Here is a 25,513-nt window from a genome sequence, read left to right on the forward strand (position 1 = left end):
CTGTCGAAAAAGTTGGGAAAAAATATTTTTTAGCGCGCCGAAAGCGTCCAAAATTGGAGATCGTCAGGTGCTGGTTGAGCCGGCGCTACTCTGGCGGCCGCTCGACGTACTATTATTTCGGCGCCCTAAAAAATATTTTTTTCACAACTTTTTCGACGGTTTGGGATATTAAATTGTAATCTATCCGATAGTTTAAAAAATCTTCCAACTTTGTTCCAAAAATGGTTTGAATATTTTCATCGGAACAAAAGTTAACAGGGGGTTGAAAAATTAGCATGTAAAACCCTATGGCCAGTCTTAAAAAAAACTCACTGTATAGAATAACTTATATTATAAGAGTATAAAAGTGGAAAAAAAATTAATGCTGTATTTCCATAAAAGTTTTGGCATGTACATCCTCAAACATTTGTGTAATTTCGAGCCTTTCATTGGCCACCTCCTCCAACATATTGAACAATTGAGAACTAGCCTTGAAAGTGTTCCTGAATATTTTTCTGTCTAATTTGTACACTTCACAAATTTCAAGAGCGATAATATTGGCTGTTCTCCTCTTGTCTTTAAATACCAAAGAGATCTCTCCGAAATAGGCGCCATCTTGAAGATGGCACACTTCCTTTCCTGATGGTGTCCAAACGCCCACCGTTCCACTGGCCAAAAAATACATACAATCTCCCACAGAGCCCGCTTTAATGATAATATCGTTCGCCAAATATATCTCAGGTTTTAGGTTGACCACAACTTGCTCGAGATAAGCCTGCGGTAAATGACCAAGCATCGACACGTTCTGCACCAGTTTGCTACAAACGTTCAGATTGATTTCTCCTTTGAGCTTATCTGAGAGCAAACTGATGATACTTCTCTCCTGAAAGAACTTTTTGTTATATTTGTAATCATAGAATTGCAAAAGTCTGATCTGCATGGGTAGCGGCAGTTGTTTCTGGCTCATGTAAGCTTGCACTTGACTGATGGTCTCGTAGTATTTAACCTCAAGACATCTCTGTCTAACTAAACGATTTAGGATTACGACCGTGAGGAAGAACATGTAAACTTTTCCAAAAATAAATGTTATGATTGCTATCAGTCTCTCTTCCCAAATTTCGACTTGCATCTGTTCAAAGTGGATGCAAAATAATCCTCCTGCGGCCCGATAAACGCAAATAATATATTGCGATATAATGTTTAAATCTGGAAGGTCTGTTCTTTCCACCCACGACTCGGCCACCGCTTGACCATACGCGAAGAAACGCAGTTGAGGAATCATAAACTGGAAGCAGGCGAACCAGTGAAACACGAGCAGATTGATAACGCAATTTCGTATTGCCCTACTTGCAGTGCTTCTTATTTTAAACATTTCCAGGGTTCTTGAAGTATAAGTGTGTAATGTTAGAATCCTTATAATCCTCAAAAATCCTAAAAATCCTAGTATTCGTTGGGTGTCATGATTGTTTGCAAAAAAATCAAGAGGAAGTGAACACAACACATCAGGAATGAAGTAAATGCTCAGGATGTAGTGTTTCACTATTTTCAGAGGTCTCATCACAACTTTTCGGCGTTTTTCTATGGTATATCCGGTACAAAATGTTATAATAATGTCAGTCATGCAAATCAGTCGTAATATCAAACTAAATGCATTGTATTGAACGAATAGGTAGTGAATACGTATTATTGAGTCAGGATGGTGGTGAAACAAGTCGAATGCTGCCTCAGCTGGCATACAGAAAATGACCAAAAGCCAAATTACCGACATCCACATTTCGTAGTACGATCGAAAATCACTGAAAGGGTGAATAATCCATGATTTTGACCGGACATGATCACGTTTGATACGGAAGATTTCGGCTTTACTTCTGAAATATTCCAGGCTCTGGGGATTAAGTTCTGATATCAGCGTACTTTTCTTCAAGTTTCGTTTAAATTTTTGCAAAAAAGAAGCATCTTTCGGCAAAGCAGGTAGGAAACTTGCCGAACCTACGTGTTTTAAGTGGCACTTGTGGTTTTCACCCTCAGCTGTACGTAGACGTTTGAAGAAGCCCATTTTTATGTGTAAAAACTACGAGAAAACGATTGATATGGATTTGACGTTTTACCAGAAAATTATTACTTGTTTCTTATTTGCGCCGTCTTGATGCTTATCCATATTTAATTATTGACTTATGTCATACAGCGTGTCCCAAAATCACAGTAGGGACCCTATCTTGTGCTGGAAACAAAAAATAAATCACGATAACTGGTATTGAATTGAATTTACCGCAAGAAAATTGCGAAATGAATATGCGATTCGGTTTCCAAATACAGGGTAATTATAAATGATTGTCCCATCGCAGTAGGCGTTGGTGACGTAGTTGAATGTGCCGCAAGCGTCATAACCAGGGCCTCCTAGATATGACAAGAGACAAGTCTCTTACTTATCCGGCCCTGTGCGTCAGCAAAATCTTTGTGATTTCGAAATGACATTTAACACCTAAGCTCCTGAAACGAATTAAGAGCACAAAAATGTGTAATATTGGTTACATACTTATTTATACTCAAATCAAGCGATTAAACCCGCAAGGCGGTCTCAGGTTACAGGCCAGGACACTGGCTGTGTTCCCACATTCCCTGGTAGGCCATTCCATGACCTACGATGTTCGTAAAATTTTGAAACTAATTCGATATTTAAAATAAATTTTGACAAGTCCTTGGTCAAATTCGTCAAATTGAATTGAAATAGTTATTTGTATATCAAGGATGCGAAATTGAGATTGTCTTGTAAAATTAAGATTGTCTTGTAAAATTGAGATTGTCTTGTCTCGGCCGCAAAGCGACCTTGACGACAATTTTTCTCTCGGTTCGTCAAAGTATTTCGAAACCAAGGTGTACACAACATTTTGTGTGCAACCCGAAAATTTGTAATTATCAAATGAACAAGTAAAATTTCCTTCACTGTCAATAAAAATAAAGTCGGCCTATATGTCGCCATGTCGCTATGGAAACGACATAAATAAAACAATTCATTTTGAGAAAAATTGGAAAAATGTCGCAAGAAAATTACAACGTTTCAACTAGTGTGACGTCATCATCAGGGGGTGGGGACTCGTATAGATGACCTTGAAACAAGTTTTATTTAGAGGAGGAGACTATAGATGGCGCTGCAGGCAGCTAAAAATATTTGTTACCAACCCAAAGTTGATAATCCTTACGCGTTTCCCTAAACTTTTTAAAGTTTAGATATTATCTAGAGCTCTGATCATTCAGATTTAAAAAACAAAAAATTGTTCGAGAATCTTAGTGCGTGCAAGTGATAGTTTCGCCTGTTTGATTTATTTTCTTTCATTTTATTGTAATTGAACATTTTTGTATTTGAAAATGAAACGTTGTTGTGTACCTGCATGTGAAGATAAAACTAGCCGCAGGTAAGTAAATATTATTTAATGCTGTCTCGCCAAAAAAATGGCAAGCCATAATTCTGTTTTTTTTTTTTAATATTTCATATTTTCTTAATTATATGTGGATCATACAAGACAGAAACTTTTTACGCAATACAATTAGTGTCCTAGAACATTAATTGCATATAAAAATTAAGAATTGTAACAATATAAATAAAATAGCAACTTGTAAATTAGATTTTTAGGCAAATTTTCAAACAAACATTAGGTACTGTTATAAATTCCGAAATAGCCGCTTCACTGTTCATATTATGTATCAATACTGTTGGTATTTTGTTTAAATGGGAATCGAAGTATAATAGAATAACTTTGTCATTTTATTTATTAATTTACAGATATGCTATACCGTCTGAACAACGGATTCATGCTATTTGGATCGAAAGAATTGGTAATCCTAAACTGCTAGGATTGGATCCAAAAAATTTAAGCCGAAATTATCGCGTTTGCAAAAATCACTTTGCTGAGAACTGCATTGATGCGAGCGACCGTTTATTGCGATATGCACTTCCTACTTTGAACCTACACGGTAAGTACTTGGGACAAAAATGTATGCATAATAAAAATGAGTTTGTTTTCCAGCATTTACAGAAGGATCCACTGAAGAGAATTGTTTCAGTCGTCCTCCCGAAGAACGCAAATGCATTACTCCGGATAAACTAAAAGGTATTGTTTCAAATTTTTTTTCAGGTGGGTTTCCATCTTCACTTTCGACTTTCGACTTTCGACTTTCTCCGGAAGCCATGTCTGTAAAGACTTCTACGAAGACATATTCTTCTTTACAAGCGAAACGACTGAAAACTTCTTTGTTTGACACTGTATTGAAAGGTATGTGTCAACATTAAATTGTCAATTTTTGTAAAAAAAATTAAAAATTTTAGGTTCCGTTGTTAACACAGTCGAGGAAGCAGGGTTGTACGATTTGGGCGTGCAAGCACTTCCATCTACCTCTAGTGCCAGTGCTAGTCCCACTCCAAGAATGCAACACGATTTATGTAAATTTCTTTATTTTCATCAATTATTATTTTGCCGTAATTTTATTTAAATTAATTGAATCATTGTGTGCTTAAAATGTACAAATCTGTACTGTTTGAGCAGATATTTTATACATTGATATTTTATTTTAATCCATCGGGTGTATCAATAGTCGCGGACAGCACTGAAAGTACAAAATTTAGAGTGTTCACCGAACATCGAGAAAAGTTATCATTTGTGTTAATGGCCCTTTGTTAACGTACAAGAGCATTTGCAAGTGACAAAAAAAAAAGATTTTTAATAAGTTTCTTTTTAAAAAAGAAGGCTCCAGAACTTTCTTTGATACAAATTCGTGACCTATGTAGCAGCAGCAGCAAGAATCTTTGCTGAAAGGGCTGTTTGACACACTCGATATTATTGTTTTTTAGTCAAAGAGACTAAGGTTTTTTTTATTTTACAGCTGTGAGAACTCCAAAGAAGAGTAAAGGCCTTCTTCAATCAGTAGGAGTTACAAGACAAAATCATCTTTCGCCAAAAGCAAAATTTTTTTACAAGCGAACAAAGGCTCTCCAACAAGTTGCGGCGAAATTAAGAAGTAAGGGCATGTCCGTAAACAGAAAATTAAATTACTTGGCAAAGAAGGAAGGGGTATTGAGATATTTAAAAGACGTTAATGAAATTACTGCTGATTTTTTTTTGTCCCAATTACGAACACAAAAATATAAACCGAGGGGTCGCAGGTTTACTGTAAATGACAAAATTTTGGCTCTACCTACATATAAACACAGTGGTCGCGGATACCGTTTGCTATCAAAAATTTTTAGTTTACCATCAAGAAAAGTTCTTACAGAAATGTTAAATAAAATTCCTTTCCAAACTGGTATTAATGAATCAATTTTTAATCATCTGAAAAAACGTGTGTCTGACATGAAAACTATAGAAAAGCACTGTGTACTGATGTTCGCTGAAATTTCGTTGTCTCCCGGCTTACAATATAATTCACGAACAGATTCTGTAGAGGGTTTTGTGGATTCTGGCGGTTCAGATCGTTGCCTTGCATTTGCCGATCATGCATTAACTTTTATGATCAAAGGAATCTACAAAAAGTGGAAGCAAACTGTTTGCTTTACTTTTTGTGAAGGAACAACGTCCACCGACCAGCTGTCAAAAATTTTAAAAGAGGTCATTCGTCAGTTACGCAGTTGTGGTCTGATTGTTTTGGCTACAATATCTGACCAAGGTGCTACTAATCAGGCGGTTGTAAATTAACTGATTTCAAGTACGAATAGGCACTTTGCTGAATTAAATGAAGAAAATAGGCTACAAGGTTATCTAATTGATGGGGTAGAAGTGGTACATTTATTTGATTTTCCCCACTTAATCAAGTGTATTAGCTTCATTTTGTTCAGGAAGGTGTCGAAAAAGTAGCATCATGGTCTCACATTGAGCGTCTCTACGAGGTAGACAAGAAGCAGGGTGTATACAGTCAGTTCACAAAACTCACCGATGAACATGTCATACCTTCTAAAATTAAAAAAATGAAGATAAAGAACTGTACGCAAGTGTTTAGTCACACAGTAGGTACGGCTATGCATGTAGCTGACAGAGTTAGTACAGAACTCTCTGCAGAATCTGCCTTTTATATACATCCGAAAGCTACTGAGACAGCTGATTTGTTATTATTCTTTGATAAGCTTTTTGATAGTGTTGATGGTAGTTTTAAGCATCTATCATCAGGAAAAGAACTGCGGAGTGTAGTGACACAAAAGTCAAAACATGTTTTATTCTGGAAATCTTGCTTGCCAGTTATTTCATCCATGTTTTTCACTTTACCTAATTCAAGAGTACCCGTCAAACCACCATGTTTGAAAAATTGGATATTTTCACTTCGTGGGTTAATTTATTTAACACCGCAATTATTAAAAAAAAAATTTCGTTATTTTGCACCTAGATGTTTCAACCAAGATCCTGTTGAAAACTTCTTTTCTGTTCTTCTTTTATTTCGTCTTGTAAATCTTTAATTGTGAATAATTTTGTTTCACCACATTCCGCAGGTGCTAATTGCATAGCAGATACGTCAACAGGTGCTTTAGACAATTTACGGTCATTTGTGGAGCAGCGAAATACAATTCACGTCCAACCTGAAGTACCCCCATTAGTTATACCTATTTTTATTAGAACGACCTGTGTGACAAATTATGTCTCATCATATGGGTTCGTTGCAAAGAAAATGTTACAAAAAAGTTTGTGTGACTTTTGTAAGCAAAGAATTTCCACGGCTGTTCCACTAGAACAAAACATTTTAATTTCCCAACGACAATTTGAAAGGTGCAATTTAATTCACCCATGTAGTGATTTTACTTTAATTTTTACACAAGTCACACAATTTTTGTTGGAAACTATTCCAAAATATATATTATGTTACAGTATCAAACAAAAATTATGTTCAATTTGTGCCGCCAATTGTTTTCAAAAGATTTCGCCGCTCTTTTGTCCACAGCATCAAGATAGTGTTACCTCATTTATAGAATTGTGCGTTAATGTTATATTCCATTCTTATTTGAACAATATTAACAAAAAATTATTGGGGAAGGATTTAAGACATGTAAATCAAGACCTTCTGATAAAATTAGCGTACGATAAATATCTCAAACGCCGCAAAAAGTAATTTAATTTGTAGAATAAAACTGTATTTGCCCTACGGGCTTTAAAGGATTCCTGTTTACTCGCTGTCTCTCGCTGGACAAACTATAGGTAGGACCTTGTTCGCTTTTCTCACTGTCTCTCTAATGTGCGCCGCTGGCTCTCTCGTTGAACGTGTAGCCCAAGTAACTGAACTCACTTACTCGTTCTATTTTGCTTTCTTCTCAATTCCACGCCTCTCTTTTCACCCTTCCTCTTTCTCTTATGAAACACCAACATTTTCCTCTTTTCCACATTCACTACCAGCTTTTTCTTCCTCGTATACTTTCCCAGGCTCCTCATGATTTCTTTCATTTCTCTCTCACTCTTCGCCACAGTCACCAGGTATAGTTTGTCCAGCGAGAGATTGGTTGACATAAAAATCACTAAATTCTACGCAGAGAAAGTAGTACCTAGCGCGCGTAAAATTTGAAATATATCCTTCAAGCAGTAACATTTTCTGCCCTGAAATTATCCTCTAATTAATGAAGTACCTTAACGAATAAGAGATAAAATGAATGAAAATATTACAGTTGCAGTATTTTACACGAAGACGTGTACTCTTGATAACTACTTGACTCAAGAATATTTAAAAGTAAAACAAGATCGTTTATATATCAACTTTATATCAATGAGAAATCAAACGACTTAATTTTGCTGGTTGTGAAATGTCTACGAAATTGTTGTGTTCAAAATAGCGGAAGATCAGTTCGTGAAGCAAAATAATATGGGGAACTTCTCAGGGGGCTAGGAGTTAAAATAAAACAATTCCTTGGGTTGAAGGACGCCTGTATTTAATTTTTCAAATAAATAAAATCAAATACGTTCTTGTTTTCACCTGCAGTAACTGGTTAATTTCAAATTAAATTTCTGACTTACACAAAATTATGGACAGTGCTGCTCGAGTATGCTTAAAACATAATACGTAATATAAACATAAAACAAAAATGGTCAAGGTTAATTTAAATTAAATCCTGAGACTTCCTGCAGACATTTGTCTGAATGACCGACTATCGTGCGCCAGTCCGAATTCAATTTGACATATTAAAATATATTCTAGAATATTAACTTTACTTATTGAATAAACATAAGAAGAGCCTGTGGCGGTAGAAGACTGAAAATTTAAAAAAGAAATATTTCATTGAAAAAAAAACTAGCTTTACAGTACAGAACCCTTGTCTTACTGCTCTGCATCATATCATTGAGTACAAGATGAACTTGCAATGCAAGTCTGCTGTAACTCTTCTGGGTTGCTGCCTCGTCAACTTTCTTGATGATGTTTTAGTTGGACCATCTTTACACTTTGACACTGTGTTTCCTAAGCATCTCGCAGTGACCTTTAAGAAAAATACTTTTAACCCTTGACTAATCTGACCTGATCAATGATGATGTCAATAAAATTATGATATAATACCATTTTGTGTTATAAGGTATGAAAAGCAACCTCCAGTGGACTTTCAGTTGTAAGTTTTTCATTTATGAAAAATGAATAAGCACTTGCATCATCCTCTGGGCTGCTGGGTTGCCAGCTACATTCAAATAGCTTCGGGTTGCCTACAAAACAGTTTTAAAGCAATATAATTAAATTAAAAATATTATCTTCATACCTTTGCATCAGTCTAGATATTGTTCGTGATATCACTAAAGGGATTCATGTTTATAAATAGAAATGTCACTTAAAAAAGGCACTCGAAGGTAAACAATAGGGAACTTATAGAGCAGAAACAAACTAAAACAACAAACTAACTAATTTAAAAAACTTAGAAAGTTTAAACACCACAAAAAAATACAGCGTGATCAACAAGGACTGAAGCTGTTGGCAGCAAATGACAGCTAAATATTCCCAAATTATGAAATTTTTTTGTGCGTCAGTGTTGGCACCCGCTGCAAGTTGTGAATGTCAAAAAATTTAGGTTATGTTACGAGTTGGTAGTTTTAAAACACGATACGTACAAAACGACCAAAAACAGTATAAAATGTAATTAGCGGTACTTAATAATGGCCCACTGTTTCGATATTCATAAAAGCGACAGGCCGTGCACGCATGCCCCCCCTGAGAAACAGAAACATGTTTTATGCGTTATTATTTTCGAGCTGAAAGTCTGCGGGATGCAGGGATTAGATCCGGGAAAATTTGTAAGGGTGGAACTTTAATTTCTTCTTTAAAATGGTTAGGCAACTTCCATATGACAAGCCGGTAAAGTAAGGAAAAGGAATGACGGGATTTTTAATGGTAAGGATTATTAGGCCCTGCATTAAACGTACCCAACAAAGAACTTTGGATGCGTGTGTTTTACATAAGAATCACGCTTGTTTGGAGTGAAAGCTTTCGCACTGACTTTCGAGGGTTTTGTTCCATTCTACCTCGAACATTCTCAACTACATCTTCTGTAAGTGTAGATGTTCTACCAGTAGGTTTGGCCTTTTTCACATCACCTGTTTGTAGGTAACGTTGCACCCATCTCGTGCAATGCTGCCTAAACGCGAATAAGGTACCGCGCCGCCCAAAGTACCAACTGGCTCGGGGAACATTTGTTGAAATTGGTGCAATGTATCGTCCGTGCTCCGTGGAATACTGCCAACCGTTAGCAGCATCAAAATTTCCAGTCCGAAAGTACGCCATACCAATAAAAATGTCTTGCTCTAGTGTAAAAACCATTTTCATTAATAAATTGATACAAAAATGACACTTGATTTTGAAGTTTAAATTTGCCCGTCAAAACTGACAACTGAAAATGTAATGCTACCAACTCCACTGAAATTTTCATCAGGATGTCATTGTTGCCAACAGCTTCAGTCCTTGTTGATCACTCTGTAGTTAAGCAAGAAATAACGAACAAAACACACATTACTCGGAGGTTAACAATACAGAACTTAGTCAATACAAACCAACAAACTAACTTATCCCAGATAATTAACAAGTTTTAAACACAACAAAATGCCTCACTTGAAGACGAAAGAGCAAATAAACCACACACGGTGTTGACGATTCAAAATGACAGCGGCAACGACAACAGCTGAAATTTGACAATTTTCTGTGACAGCATAAATTGGCGTAGGATTACAATGCCCGCAAAATTATTTCAAAGGTACCACCACAATAATTTATTTTATTAAATTTTTTTGTATTGTATTCTAGTGCATTTTGTAGTGTTGGGTTACAAGCCTACAATTTAAACTCTCCCAATCTCTCGCTGGACGGAGTTTACATATATAGAATAACTTATATTATAAGAGTATAAAAGTGGAAAACAAAATTAATGCTGTATTTCCATAAAAGTTTTGGCATGTACATCCTCAAACATTTGTGTAATTTCGAGCCTTTCATTGGCCACCTCCTCCAACATATTGAACAATTGAGAACTAGCCTTGAAAGTGTTCCTGAATATTTTTCTGTCTAATTTGTACACTTCGCAAATTTCAAGAGCGATAATATTGGCTGTTCTCCTCTTGTCTTTAAATACCAAAGAGATCTCTCCGAAATAGGCGCCATCTTGAAGATGGCACACTTCCTTTCCTGATGGTGTCCAAACGCCCACCGTTCCACTGGCCAAAAAATACATACAATCTCCCACAGAGCCCGCTTTAATGATAATATCGTTCGCCAAATATATCTCAGGTTTTAGGTTGACCACAACTTGCTCGAGATAAGCCTGCGGTAAATGACCAAGCATCGACACGTTCTGCACCAGTTTGCTACAAACGTTCAGATTGATTTCTCCTTTGAGCTTATCTGAGAGCAAACTGATGATACTTCTCTCCTGAAAGAACTTTTTGTTATATTTGTAATCATAGAATTGCAAAAGTCTGATCTGCATGGGTAGCGGCAGTTGTTTCTGGCTCATGTAAGCTTGCACTTGACTGATGGTCTCGTAGTATTTAACCTCAAGACATCTCTGTCTAAGTAAACGATTTAGGATTACGACCGTGAGGAAGAACATGTAAACTTTTCCAAAAATAAATGTTATGATTGCTATCAGTCTCTCTTCCCAAATTTCGACTTGCATCTGTTCAAAGTGGATGCAAAATAATCCTCCTGCGGCCCGATAAACGCAAATAATATATTGCGATATAAAGTTTAAATCTGGAAGGTCTGTTCTTTCCACCCACGACTCGGCCACCACTTCTCCATACGCGAAGAAACGCACTTGAGGAATCATATACTGGAAGCAGGCGAACCAGTGAAACACGAGCAGATTGATAACGCAGTTTCGTATTGCCCTACTTGCAATGCTTCTTATTTTAAAAATTTCCAGGGTTCTTGAAGTATAAGTGTGTAATGTTAGAATCCTTATAATCCTCAAAAATCCTAAAAATCCTAGTATTCGTTGGGTGCTATGACTGTTTACAAAAAAATCAAGAGGAAGTGAACACAACACGTCAGGAATGAAGTAAATGCTCAGGATGTAGTGTTTCACTATTTTCAGAGGTCTCATCACAACTTTTCGGCGTTTTTCTATTGTATATCCGGTACAAAATGTTATAATAATGTCAGTCATGCAAATCAGTCGTAATATCAAACTAAATGGATTGTGCTGAACGGTTCTGTATTTAGTACGTAGTATTGAGTCAGCATGGTGGTGAAACAAGTCGAATGCTGCCTCAATTGGCATACAGAAAATGACCAAAAACCAAATTACTGACATCCACATTTCGTAGTACGATCGAAAATCACTGAAAGGGTGAATAATCCATGATTGTGACTGGACATGATCACGTTTGATACGGAAGATTTCGGCTTTACTTCTAAAATATTCCAGGCTCTGGGGATTAAATTCTGATATGAGCGTACTTTTCTTCAACTTTCGTTTAAATTTTTGCAAAAAAGAAGCGTCTTTCGGCAAAGCAGGAAGGAAACTTGCCGAACCTACATGTTTTAAGTGGCACTTATGGTTTTCACCCTCAGCTGTACGTAGACGTCTGAAGAAGCCCATGTTTATGTGTAAAAACTACGAAAAAACGATTGATATGGATTTGACGTTTTACCAGAAAATTATTACTTGTTTCTTATTTGCGCCGCCTTGATGCTTATCCATATTTAATTATTGATTTATGTCATACAGTGTGTCCCAAAATCACAGTAGGGACCCTATCTTGTGCTGGAAACAAAAAATAAATCACGATAACTGGTATTGAATTGAATTTACCGCAAGAAAATTGCAAAATGAATATGCGATTCGGTTTCCAAATACAGGGTAATTATAAATGATTGTCCCATCGCAGTAAGCGTTGGTGACGTAGTTGAATGTGCCGCAAGCCTCATAACCAGGGCCTCCTAGAAATGACAAGAGACAAATCTCTTATCCGGCCCTGTGCGTCAGCAAAATCTTTGTGATTTCGAAATGACATTTAACAGGAGCACCTACTCTCGTGTCAAAAATAAATTACTCCCTATGATTTAGGGATATGCGTTACTAGGTTGCCATAAATTTGGTTAGGTTGGAGGTTATGTGGTTTCTGGTGAGAAACAAAAGATATGCCAAAAATGTAAGGCAGTAAATTAATTGTAACAGTTGCAAATGACTAATTTCTCGCTAAGTGATAGATGATTTTTCGTTTAACAATCAATTTTGGTTACTGGGGGCATATTTACTATCCATTTACTAAACTCCCGCACTGTCAAAGTGTTTGTAAGTTGCCGCACTGCCATTCTGAGACTAGTAATTTTTACTTTAACGTTGGCGCAAAAATTTGAATTTCAAATTTGAAGTTAAGTCTAATAAATTCGCTTTCTTTCATTCAAAGTATTACTTACACGCAATGGCTGAACAAGAAGAAGATATGAAACGTAAAAGAATACTGTTAACGGCCAGAGAGAAGCACGGTTTTGTTAATTATTGTTTGCAGAGAAGAGAATTAACTTTATTAACATAACCAAACTTTTCTTGTTGACGTTTTTATAACTAGATTTTGTGTACAGGCAACTGAAAATGTATCTCAGCGTAGGTACACTCCAAAAATTTGACACTGACAGTGCGGGAGTTTAATAAACGGATAGTAGTTGGACTTAAAATTGGTATATTAAAGAGAGTTGGCTCCATCCTGGTTGCAGACAATTGGCTGCACTTTTATTGTCAAAATTGTCGTTATCTGCGTTTAAATAAAATTGCTAGTTAACAAAATGTTTCTGGAGTGAAAATAAAATATAAATATTATGTTAACTATTTAGATTTGCTTGTATTAACTTCACAAATTTTGTGAAAACCAGGCTGCCAACTCAAATCTAACTCTCAAACACTCCCCTAGGAACCAGGATCTTATAAACCGTGCCAAACCGAAATAACCACCACCTGTTGAATTATGTTGGTGAAAACAAAATTATACTAAATGTATAATGGCAATTTTGGTATTACTATAGGTACTCAATTTCACACAGGTGTCCCAAAAATGGCGTACTAACTACTTACTACCGTATCGAGGATGTTTAAATGTACACGAAAAAAAATATGGAAAAAAATTTTCAGACAAAAAAATAAATTTTTATTATTATTATTATTAACGGTAATACAATGTAAACAAAGATGTACTCGTACAACATTACCATGCAATGTTACCGTAGTGGATTTAAAATATTTTTTTCGATTTCCAAAGCTTCTAAATTCTCTATTATGCAGGATTAGATTGGTAGTGAGTAATCTTGTACTTTGTGATAATATGTACGATTAGAAGTAGCTGTCATGACAATTTAATAAATATATTTTGAAATAATTTACCTGTTAAATGCCACTTTCAAAGACTGCCAAATCAGCAAATAAGTCCAATAGAATTTTTTTAACATTTTTCTGACGTTTACGGTAGTCTCTTCTACACCGTAGTGCACCGTTAGTACGCCATTTTTGGGACACTCTGTATAAATGTGCATCTAAGCAAGGCATGAAAATCTGATTTTCTCTTGGTTTTAAAGCTAAAGCTAAGTGACTTTGACTTTCAAAATTGCTTGCTCTGCGCGAACCCGATTTGACTAATTTTTCAGTTTTTGTCCATTTTAACAGTGCTGATTTCAAAAGTACGTCTTTTTAGTGATTAAATTAAAGTAATTCTTATTTGTTTTTGTCTTTGTATTTTTTATTGGACATGACTTTCATAAATGCGACTTTTGTAATGTAACTAAATTAAAGGTGCTTTTACACATGCACAGCTCACTTGTAGAACATTTATATGAAATCAACTATAGGATGCTAGACCAATCAAATCTAAGTGTACAACGTTGCCGGTTGATTTTTTGGGTAGAATGCAGTGTTGGTGGTTATTTGGCTTTGGCAAAGACTATACAGGCTGATTCACGTAGCCCGTTCATTAGAAACTTTTTGATTTCTCAAAATCATATTAATATGAAAATTAGTAGTTGACTATAATCGACTACTCCAAGTTCAAATGAAATATTTTCAAAATGGCGGCACTTCCGGAAATACCGGAAATCGATGCCATCTTTGTTTTTTTAAATAGAAAGGCCCCATTTTGACTTCACATTTCGATTCTACGTTAACTTTTGAGTTTAGTACGTCTTTTTGTCAATACTTATCTGTCATTGTTTTTGACCTAAAGTCCATTCAAAAATCAAAAAACCACACCTGTTGCTTTAGGTTGGTAAAATTTAAAAAACCCTAGGTAGATATTTTTTCATACTAAGTTGGTCACTATAAATTATGACATTTATTTGATTCAAAATAAAATTCAATTGCTTTGAATTCCGTTCATATTGTTTTATTAGCAGCACGTTTCATTTATTTATTGATTCTTACTATTTTTACTTAAACATGCCCAGAAAAACCAGACATTTAAAAAAAACTTAACCTCAAAATTACAATTCTCACCAAATTTTACACTAAACAGCGTTGCCGATAGTAATTTTCGAGGAAAATGCGACGTTGGTGGTTTTTTTATTTTTGAATGGACTTTATGTCATCTTTTTCGCAAAAAAGTGAGGTTGCAGGGCTTCATTAAAAAATTTATAATTCCTGAACCATCAGAAATAAATAATTTATTTTTACTTTACTAACTTGCCAAAGATTTGGCCGCTTTTTGCGCTATCAACGACATTTTTTTAATGTTTCATACGCCTACTGCAATTTTTTAAAATTGATAATCAAAAAATGTCGAAAACTTCATTTTTTTAAATGGCAACTACCGTTTCTGATACTAGATATAAATGTAAAATTAAATTTTAAGGCCACTTTTATTAACATTATGTATGCCTATTTGCAGCCGTTTAGGCGTAATTTCAATTTTTTGAATAAAATATTCTTTTTTATAAGGAATTGTTTTTTTGAATTTTTATTCAAAAGTAGCATTGCAATAAATATTAAATAACAACAAAACAATAAAAAAATGCGCAAATTAACATAGGTCAAAAACGATGACAGATAAGTGTTGATAAAAAGACGTAGAATCGAAATGTGAAGTCAAAATGAGGCCTTTCCATTAAAAAAAATAAAGATGGCGTCGATTTCCGGTATTTCCGGAAGTGCCACCATCTTGAAAATATTTCATTTGAACTTGGAGTAGTCGATTATAGTCAACTATCAATTTTCATATTAATATGATTTGGGGAAATCAGAAAGTTTCTAATGAACGGGCTACGTGAATCAGCCTGTATATACCACTCAAGTTGGACTTAATCTTTCAATTCAAAGTAACCAACCTTAGGCATTCAAAATTACTTTTGAAAATTCTAGTTACACACAACATGAAAAACGTTATTTCCCTAAAAGTTCTAAATATAGGGAGTAATTTATTTTTGACACGATACTCTCGTATCAAAAATGGATTACTCCCTAGGATTTAGGGATATTCGTTACTAGGTTGCCATAAATTTGGTTAGGTTGGAGGCTATTTGGTTTCTGGTGACAAACAAAAGATATCCCAAAAATGTAAGACAGCAAATTAATTGTAACAGTTGCAAATGACTAATTTCTCGCTAAGTGATAGATGATTTTTCGTTTCACAATCAATTTTGGTTACTGGCGGCATATTTATTTGGATTTAATCTCTCAATTCAAAGTATCCAAACTTAGGCATTCAAAATAACTTTTGAAAATTCTAGCTACACACAACATGAAAAACGTTATTTCCCTAAAACTTCGAATTCTAGGGAGTAATCCATTTTTGACACGAGAGTAGTAAGCTCCTTCTTCTGAAACGAGTTAAGAGCACAAAAATGTGTAATATTGGTTGCATACTTATTTATACTCAAATCAAGCGATTAAACCCTTGTTAACCGTTGCAACACCTCTTTTATTAAATTTTACAGTGTGTAGTTTCTGTTGTTCTTGTTTTATAATTGCATAGATGACAAAAATATATTTTTGTTAAAAAATAAATGCTAGTAGTCAACCAACCATGCATCGTACCGCAGCGCACTAGAAAACAAAAATAATGCCTTGAACTACGAATGCGCACGGCCGGATAGACTAAAAGTCTATCGTCATATCTAGGAGGCCGTGCTCATAACTAGGGCCCGGATTTTAGGCAATTAAAAAGTCGGAAATAGGTGCCTAAAATAGTCCCTTAAACTACTGCAAATAGTCCCTTAAAAACTGAAAATAAGCCATACTAGGTCCTTAAAGTTGTGGTTAATTAAATTAAAAAATGTGTTTTTAAAGTTTTAAGTAGGTACACACAACAAGATATTTACTAATTATTTTTTATTAATTAATATACAATACTACAAGTTTGTTAGTTATTTACATTGTTACGTATTTACATTGCATACAAGATATTGCTCTAAATTTTCTACTTTAAAACATTGTCGGTTATCCACCAAAATGGACTTATATTTTGAAAAACTTCTTTCTACCTCGCAAGAGGTAATGGGCGCAAATTTGTAATAAATTTCTTCCATTTTGGTGTCATGTTCCGGCACATCTTCACCTCTAAAAATTCTTGCCAAATCTAGAAGAAATTTGTATCCAGGATTTTTTTCAGTAACATCTTCAAGTTTTTTTAATGCTACTGCTGCTACAGGGCCTGGAGATTTTTTTAGGGAGGTAAATACGTTTTCAACAATTTTGATTGAATCGGTTAAAGGTAACCCATTTTTTTCCAATTGAGTAATACTTTCGCAGATTATTTTAAAATTACTGCGAACATAAATTAATTGGTTTTTTATTCCGGGTTTCTTCATTATAGACTGTGCTTTTTGAATAGCAACAGCAGAACTTCCATCAAAGGACATGACAACCTGTGAGTAGTTAAAAACAGTTTAACAATCAATTAATTTGCTTATCTTTTATATACTTACTTCTTTAATGGAATCAAAGTGTTCGCTGTAAAACATAGCAGCCTGAAGCCATGTTCCCCATCGTGTTAAAATTGGCTGTGGAGGCAGTGGCATTTCTTTTAGTTTTTCTTTGTACATTTCAACTCTCAAAGGTGCCTTAACGAAAATTTTTTTCACGTTCGAAATTAAATTATCCACATCTTCATATTGATAGCGAATTTTTTCAGCCACTAGATTTAAAGCATGCGCTAAGCATGTGACATGCACAATTTTTGGATAAAACACCTTAAGGTGTCTACCAGATTTTATCATATATGGTGCTCCATCCGTTACAAACAAAAGAAACTTTTCAGCAACAACTCTGGTACTCCACAAGATTTCTACGCATAGAAATTTTAAATCAAAATAAATTTAAAAAAGTGAAAAACCCTTACCTAAAGATTGATTTACGAATCTAGCTATTGTCTCATGATTTGTTCTTTCTAATTGTTTAGACGCCAAAAGATAAGATTTTCCAGGTTCATCTTCTGAAAGTTTCCCAACCAGACAATTCGCCACATATCGCCCAAGTGCATCTGTTGTTTCGTCAACTGAAACCCATATGTTAAAAGGATCCAGCTCATTCCGAATGCGGTCAATAGTCTAAAAGTGAAAATAATTTTAAATTAAATATTAAAAGATAGTATGTTCATACATCTTTGTAGCATTTTGGTAAATAATTTTTCCGTAAAGTAGACTCATCCGGAATTTTTCTACCACAATATTTTGTCAGAAAATTCTGAAACGCAAAAAGACGTTACAAAGTTCCATATTGAATGTACTATTTGCCGATTCCTCCAAGTTCTGTGTCAGCAACGTTTGCCGAAGCGGTGTCATAATGTTCTCTTTATGGATGGCCGTTTGCTCATGCTGTTGCAAGTGACATTTTTTTTCGCATATAAACTACAAAAAATAAAATTTTCAAATAAGTAAAAAATATAAAATGACATATTTTTAATTATGCTTAACTTACCAGTTTACCACAAGCTTTACAAAACATTTCTCGGGTTGATTTTATTTCATATAAATCTTTCTTGCTTGTCCACTGTAATATTTTTTCGCGTAAACTAATTTTTTGTTTCGGCATTATGTTCACTTTAAACAGGTTCACAAGAAACACGACCACTGCACGGAGATAAAGTAAACGAGAAATGACAAATTTGTAATGCTTATATTTACGTCTCCCACCAAATTTCAGAGGAGATGGTTAATTTTATATTTCTTAAATTTTTAGAAAATGACACCCTTAAGGTTTCTCTTATTGTTTCACTTCGGGATTTTAATTTTCGTTTTTATGGCAAGGACCATTTTATAAACGTTAAAGCTTCTAACAATACCTAAGTATCAGAAAACATTAGACCGCGTATACCTGCACCCCTTCGAACAGAGGCAAACAGATAAACTCTGTAATTTATGCCAGTCCAGTCTAATGGTTTGTGGTACTTAGGTATTGTCGGAGTATTTACCGCTGACATCATGGTCCCAACCGTAAAAGCGAAAAAGTAATTCCTGTATTGTACTGCACTTTGTACATTTCAGTAATTACATCTCCTTAAATTTTAAAATCATAAAGCATTGTAAATTTTATTGAGGTACCACTTTTACATTTTCAATACCGTAAACTTCCCGGAATTCGAAAATTGGGAAAAAACCGCAAAAATGAAATTGATTTTTGGTCATTTTAGGCATGTTCAGGCAGTTAAAAGGTAAAATAGGTATTTAAAGGGCATTTTAGGCCGAATAGGCAGAATCAAATATGGCTCTAATTACTCTAATTAAGCCAAAAATCATTTATAGACAAGTTTCATACATGTGCCTTAAAAAATAAAAATAGTCCATTTTGCCTAAAATCCGGGCCCTACTCATAACATAAGTGAGACTAGTATCGCCGATAGGTGGCGCTATCGACGGTAGTGGAAATCTGTCTACTTGCAAAGACTAGAAATCTGTTTCGGTCTACGGTGGCGTGGCTAACCTAGACAGTATCATGGTATAAATAACTACATATAAGGTTCTCGATAATAAATAAGGTAGCGACAACTCATTGTTCATTTTTGAGACTCCAAATTAAAAGAGAGGATATTATCGACAAATGCCCTGAGTGTGACAAAGACAGAAGTATACACAATTTTACGGGATGTTTATATCGTGTCGAACAGATAAAGGGCTCCCACACACTAGCAACTTTTGTTACAGGCAACTAAATAGTTTAGTCGCCGAAAAAGACAAGCACCGCGCACTGGAATTGCCATCTAGAACTCCAGGCCTCAAGCCAGACAGCGTGTGACGTCACGAGGAAGGCCAAACGTCAAAATTTGTTTACATTTTCAGAAAGTATCAAATACGGTGTTTTAATCATTCTAACGGAAGATTGAAAATTGTGAGATATGCAAAAACTTGGTGGCAAGTGTATTATAATAATTTCAGTTGATACCAGGGTATTTACTGTTCATTCAACGTCGCAAAAGACGTTGAAACCTGGGAAGTATTTTTATACCCTATCAACATTTTCGTGATTACAAGTCGTTGTAAGGACAATTAAGTGAAAAAAATATTTGTTACACATATAATTAAGATGTAAGAAACATTTGTTGTGATTTGGTGTTATTTAAATGATTCACAAAGTAAAAATTACGCAAAAACAATAAATACACAAACTTAACTTCACTTGTAAATGACAATTGACATATTGTTCTACAAAAAAGAGAGTGCAAACCAAAAATTTTACTGTTTTTATTAAATTCTGGAGGCATTTTGTGGAAAAAGCAACTACCGGGTGATCAAGAAGGACTGTTTAAGTTGGCACTACAATTAAGAAAATTTTTTAATTCGGTTATTTATAACACTGCAACCGGATATGTTTTGTTGGTTTATTTGACAAATATCTGATGTAGGTATAGCATTAACAAGGACAAGCCATCAACAACCGAAAGTTACTCCTGTTATACGATTTAAAATGCAATTCAGTGTTACCAACTTAAACAGTCCTATTTGATCACCCCGTATATAATCGCCGGGTGCGCGGCGCTACGTTGGAACAAACCTGGTTCATTTAGAACTCCCACACACTAGCAACTTTTGCTATAGGCAACTAAATAGTTTAGTCACCGTAAAGAACGAGCACCGCTCACTGGCAACTTAATAGTTGCTTATAGAGATCAGTTTTAACACAGGGATTTTGTAGAAAAAGCAACTAAATAATCACCGGGTGCGCGACGCTACGTTAGAACAAACCTGGTTCATTTACCGCCAACAGTTTCCTTGTAAAATGGGACAAGTTTTTAGTTGCTTCGATTTAAAAATCGCCCGTGTGCGAGGTTACATTTAGTTATGTGTGTTCAATTTTTGTGATTAAATAGTTGCTTCTCAAAAGTTGCTAGTGTGCAGGGGGTCTAACTTGCATAGACTCCAAATTAAGTGAGATGGAAATATTGGCGCAACCATTGTCGTTTCCTGTTAACGGGTGACTATTAAAATTTTCACTTGGAGTTGGCTTTGAAGGAGTTTTTATTTTTTCTGTTACTTTAGACACACGCAAGAACGAAGGACAAATGTCACTCAGTACAATTGAAACATAACCAAATTAAGAGAAAAAACATTTATTGAAATGTCAAACTTGACAGTGTCTAAGGTGCAACGGAAAACAAAGAATGATCCATAGCCAACCCAAAGTGAAAATTTTAATAGTCACCCGTTATAATCGAGAACCTTAAGACAGTAGCGGCGTTAGTTTGTACTTTTTAGGAAATTTTGTCGCAAATCACAGCCAGGTTATTGTTCTTTACCGTATTTTTTTTATGTCATACAACTCCCGGTTATGAAAATCTGATATTTTCTGTGTTATGAAAGTAAGAACGAAAATAAAACTGGACTCTCGTTGAAATGCACTCTAGGATGATAAAGACCAAACACTTCTGTCGCCCCCTTTGATGTTTCACCGAAGCATTGTATGACCTTGAATGCTCGTCCCTTTAAATCAGGGTACAATTTGTGCAGGAAATTTTAATGACAGAATAATCAAACCCGGTTGCACCAAAATTATAAAAATTAAATTTAAAAATTTGTTACACAGTCTAGGACTGGTTTATTATTATTATTATTATTATTATTATTTAGTTGAGCTTACCAACAGGTAATGACCTAATTACAGGCAAGCTATCATTAGTTAAGGCAGTAAGTGGAATGAGTAGCAGCAGGATATTACTCTCCCATTAGGAATCACACTTACTGCCAACTTATTTATATTCTTACTATCCTAAGAGGCATATGTCAGGACAGATCTAAGTTCAGAGGTTCTTGTAAAGAATATGTCCATTTTATTGGAGTCAGCTTTGGTTGAACAGCTGTTAACCATGTGGTAGAGTGCCAACACTTTAAGGAGAACACACCAATAAAGTTGCGCGGCCGATGCAACTACGTTGGTCGAGTCCATTTTTAGATTTCTAGGGTGGTAAGGTAGAACCGCTTACCGGCCATGCGGCGTCAGAGGCGTACGTTCATTCGTGATCTGCTTTGCCAGTGTTCGTTTCGTTGTTTCGTGATTTCAGGGTTGTGCTCTATTGCATTAAAATCAGTTCTTTTCAGAACCAAATAATTTTTATTTCATTATTTGAGCGAGGTTAGTATTGATAAAAGCGGTATCACAATCATTCAAATAAAAACGTATGCTCCCATTTCTGAACGCAAGTGATACGCCACTGGACAAAACTTCACGGACAGATTTGGATGACAAAGGTGACATTCTGACATTAGTAGAACATTTGTCCTCGTAGATCTTAGTTCAAAAACATCTTCTACAATTAAAAGCAGCTTTGACAAACGGTAGGGGCATTCAACAGAAAAGCTGAGGACATCCGACAGAAATTTACAATCGAAAAAATATCGTTTTTTTAATTAAAAAATTAATAGGTAATTTATAAATAATCACGATTAATATAACACTTTTGAAGAACTACCAACGTATGTACATTGTCTCATCACTCGAAAAGTGAAAAAACTTTATGTACTTAACTTGAACAAGAGTAATATTTATTTGTACATCCTTTGTAGCCACAAACATTTCCTCCCCTTTTAGATTTTTTGCTCGGTGAATTCATAATGTCAACAGCTTAGCTTTTAACAAATAGTAATATAAAATAGCACGGCTGTTCGTATAAAAAAACAATGTGTGGTAAAGACGCACGATAGAAGTGAAACTTTTGTATTCCAGGGAAACATTGTAATTATTCATTAATCACTTTTAAATAGCATATTCACAACAAAATTGTATATTTTAATGAAGAAAATAAATTATAAACAACGATAACACTAAACAATATCGAAATGCGTAACTCATTGTTCATTTTTAAGCCTCCAAATCAAAGAGAGGACATTATCGATAAATGCCGTGAGTGTGACAAAGACAGAGAGACTGCTTCCACTCGACCTAATAGTGTTTACCCCCACCACTTTTCGTCACACAAAAAGGTTGCCGATCAGAATTTCAAGACCCTCCCATAAAAAGTTTCACTTCAATAATATAACTATCTAGTTTGATACGTTAAAAACTTTGGTTATGTTTTCCTCCCAGACTGCGTGTTTGTTCGGAAAATGGACCAATGACCAATTGCAAGCGTTGACCTTGGTTGAACTCACGATAACGTAGGAAAAGACCCAATTTTAACCGAGAGGACATATACACGAGGGTACATCTCCCATCTTTGTCAAGAAACACGACTTTTCTTTCTAGTGAGCCCTCTTTATATAACTAGTTCCTCTTTGCTAGTTGCTACTAGTTTGTCTAACGTTGCGAAGCTGGCGGGACCGTGCGGCACATGCACATCCAAAATTTGTGTGGGTTCTCAACGCCAACTGCGATGGAACAATCATTTATAATGACCCTGTACAACATTACTGTATTGTTTGAATATTTCTAATAAATCCATACCTTCAAAATTGCCTAGTGATATTGTGAATTCTCGCCTGACGTTTGTTTTAGTGTTAGGAATCTTAGGTCTGTACTGTTCTTCACGTCAAGAAAAGTCAATTCCTCGCGACGGTATGCCCCACTGATCGCGATTATCAACATCACCTTTAAAGAGTAAAACAGTTATTTTTTGAATTACAAAAAAATCACATTTACCTTCATCATTAAATAAGTGCTATTATCCGCTTCCTTTAGGAACTTTTCTATCTTCTGCTTGGTAAAAATGTTGGATTTCTTCAAAACCTGACCGATTGATTTTCTTTTGACGAACGTTATCAAGCTTGCACATTTGTTGATTTCTATATTTCTCTTCAATTGGATTGTAGAACAACAACTCTCTGCAGGCCTTCCATGGTTGAAGTGAAAAACGTGTGACCCTTCATAATTTAATTTTCATTGCTGTTGTTTTCTAAATAAATATTTGTTATTGTGGACCATCGCAATTAATTGAAGGGCCCACGAGACAGACACTAAATTGGTGACCCCGGACAAAAACAACATTTTCCTTCGAAAAATACGCGTACCCAAGTACGGGAAGGTCGAAAACTGCCAGACGAAACACCAACGGCCGAACCAACCCAAATAGCTGCCGCCCTAGGCACACTACCGCCTCTGTGGAATACGAAACCAGAGTTATGGTTCGCGATCGCCGAAGCGAAATTTAACTTGGCCGGCATTACGCAGGAAAAGACCAAGTAGGTACAACCACGTATTGACGGTACTCTCCTCAGAAGCGGCAAACGAGGTTTCGGATATAATCATTGACACAAAGCCAAGCGATGAAACTCCATACACAAAACTTAAAAACGCCATCATCACAAGACTTTCCCAAACCGAGACACAGAAGCTCAAAGAACTGCTTTCAAATTGTGAGCAAGGCAGCAGAAAACCCACCCAACTCGTGAGGCACATGAAGACACTGGTAGGCGCCGGACCGACCAAGCCAGTCAACGATCGGGTACTTCGGGAGTTATTTCTACAAAACATGCCGCACGCCATGCAACCCACGCTCATCGCATTAACAACCCTTAAGCTAGACCAGCTCGCGGAAGTGGCGGACAAGATCGTCGAACCACACCAGCACAGGGGACGTCACCCGGTGAGACATGAGGAACCGTCTTCGACAACGACGCTAGACGCCATTAATAACCCCGCCTACCAGATTAATGAAGCGGCTCGACGACGCCACACTGCGAACTGGTACGAGCGGTTACAAAGCCAGAAGCAAAAGCAACTCAGGAGGACCAAGGGAAAGAGCCGGTTGGTATCACAAGTTTGGCGCTGCAGAAAAGAAATGCGTCGAACCCTGCAACTGCAAAAAAACAGAACGGTTCCTAATCGACTTACGTTCAAAAGTACATTTTTTAGTCGATACTGACGCCGACCTTAGCATAGTCCCAACTAACTTTTTAAAAAAGTGTAACGCCGACCGGGCAAGTGCGCGTTTTGATTTACGATCTGCGAACTGGGCAATCTTTAAAGTGCACAGTCAAAAGACGCTAGCGATAGATATAGGACTAAAGTGTAGGTACATTTAAGTGGACCTTCATAGTGGCCGATGTAACAGACGCAATCCTAGGTGCTGATTTTATAAATCATGTCGGTTTAATCGTGGACCTACGCGCCAAGAAACTTTACAGCCAAGACCGTGCGGAAACAACAAACGGCCGCGTCAAGCCAACGAACCAGTTCGGAATCCGTGCCATTTTTGACAGTGTGAACGAGCGTTTCCAACAATTGCTGCGAAAATACCCGGACGACCATCATGGTGTGCGAACCGAAACATTCAGTTTTGTACCACATCCAAGCAAAGGGACCACCGGTACACTACAGACCTAGACGTCTCGTCTGGCACCGGACAAGTTTAAGGCCGCCAAAGAGGAATTCGACAGCATGTTAGCATCAGGCATCATCCAACCCTCTTCATCGCCCCCCAGTCCACTTCACATGGTGCCCAAAATCGACGATACCTGGAGACCATGTGGCGAACTGTCGAAACCTGAACGCAGCCACAATTCCCGATCGATACCCAATATCGCACATTCAAGATTTCACCCTGAACGTACAGGGTAAGCACATTTATACAACCCTGGATCTCATCAAAGGCTACTTCCAGATACCAGTCAATCCAGCAGATAGAAAAAAAAAAAACAGCACCCACAACCTCTTTTGGTCTCTTTGAATTCGTCAGAATGCCATTCGGGTTAAGGA

General features: G+C 36.1%; 2 protein-coding genes and 1 long non-coding RNA gene across 4 annotated transcripts; all 3 read right to left on the bottom strand.

The window, feature by feature from the left end:
- Positions 1-314: 314 nt before the first annotated feature.
- On the bottom strand, positions 315-2,111 carry LOC138131708 (potassium/sodium hyperpolarization-activated cyclic nucleotide-gated channel 3-like). Its single transcript, XM_069048884.1, has one exon. The coding sequence runs from the start codon at positions 2,033-2,035 to the stop codon at positions 359-361; it is 1,677 nt and encodes a 558-aa protein (XP_068904985.1). The 5' UTR covers positions 2,036-2,111; the 3' UTR covers positions 315-358.
- Positions 2,112-7,851: 5,740 nt separating this feature from the next.
- On the bottom strand, positions 7,852-24,480 carry LOC138131247 (potassium/sodium hyperpolarization-activated cyclic nucleotide-gated channel 2-like). 2 transcript variants are annotated; one of them, XM_069048145.1, is made up of 7 exons: positions 23,459-24,480; positions 23,264-23,407; positions 12,080-12,178; positions 8,687-12,028; positions 8,494-8,633; positions 8,248-8,416; positions 7,852-8,193 (listed from the first exon to the last, which is right to left on the bottom strand). In XM_069048145.1, exons 3-4 carry the CDS (start codon positions 12,113-12,115, stop codon positions 10,337-10,339), a joined length of 1,728 nt encoding a protein of 575 aa, XP_068904246.1. In that variant the 5' UTR covers positions 12,116-12,178; positions 23,264-23,407; positions 23,459-24,480; the 3' UTR covers positions 7,852-8,193; positions 8,248-8,416; positions 8,494-8,633; positions 8,687-10,336. The 2 variants fall into 2 exon arrangements, with proteins under 2 accessions (XP_068904246.1, XP_068904245.1); XM_069048144.1 differs by having other exon boundaries at positions 7,852-8,416.
- On the bottom strand, positions 16,709-19,177 carry LOC138132023 (uncharacterized). The gene is made up of 4 exons (XR_011159965.1): positions 17,993-19,177; positions 17,733-17,940; positions 17,320-17,678; positions 16,709-17,259 (listed from the first exon to the last, which is right to left on the bottom strand). It is a non-coding gene; the product is annotated as an uncharacterized lncRNA (long non-coding RNA).
- Positions 24,481-25,513: the final 1,033 nt, after the last annotated feature.

This window comes from Tenebrio molitor, chromosome 5 (genome assembly GCF_963966145.1).
Source record: "Tenebrio molitor chromosome 5, icTenMoli1.1, whole genome shotgun sequence".
Lineage (NCBI taxonomy): Eukaryota > Metazoa > Arthropoda > Insecta > Coleoptera > Tenebrionidae > Tenebrio > Tenebrio molitor.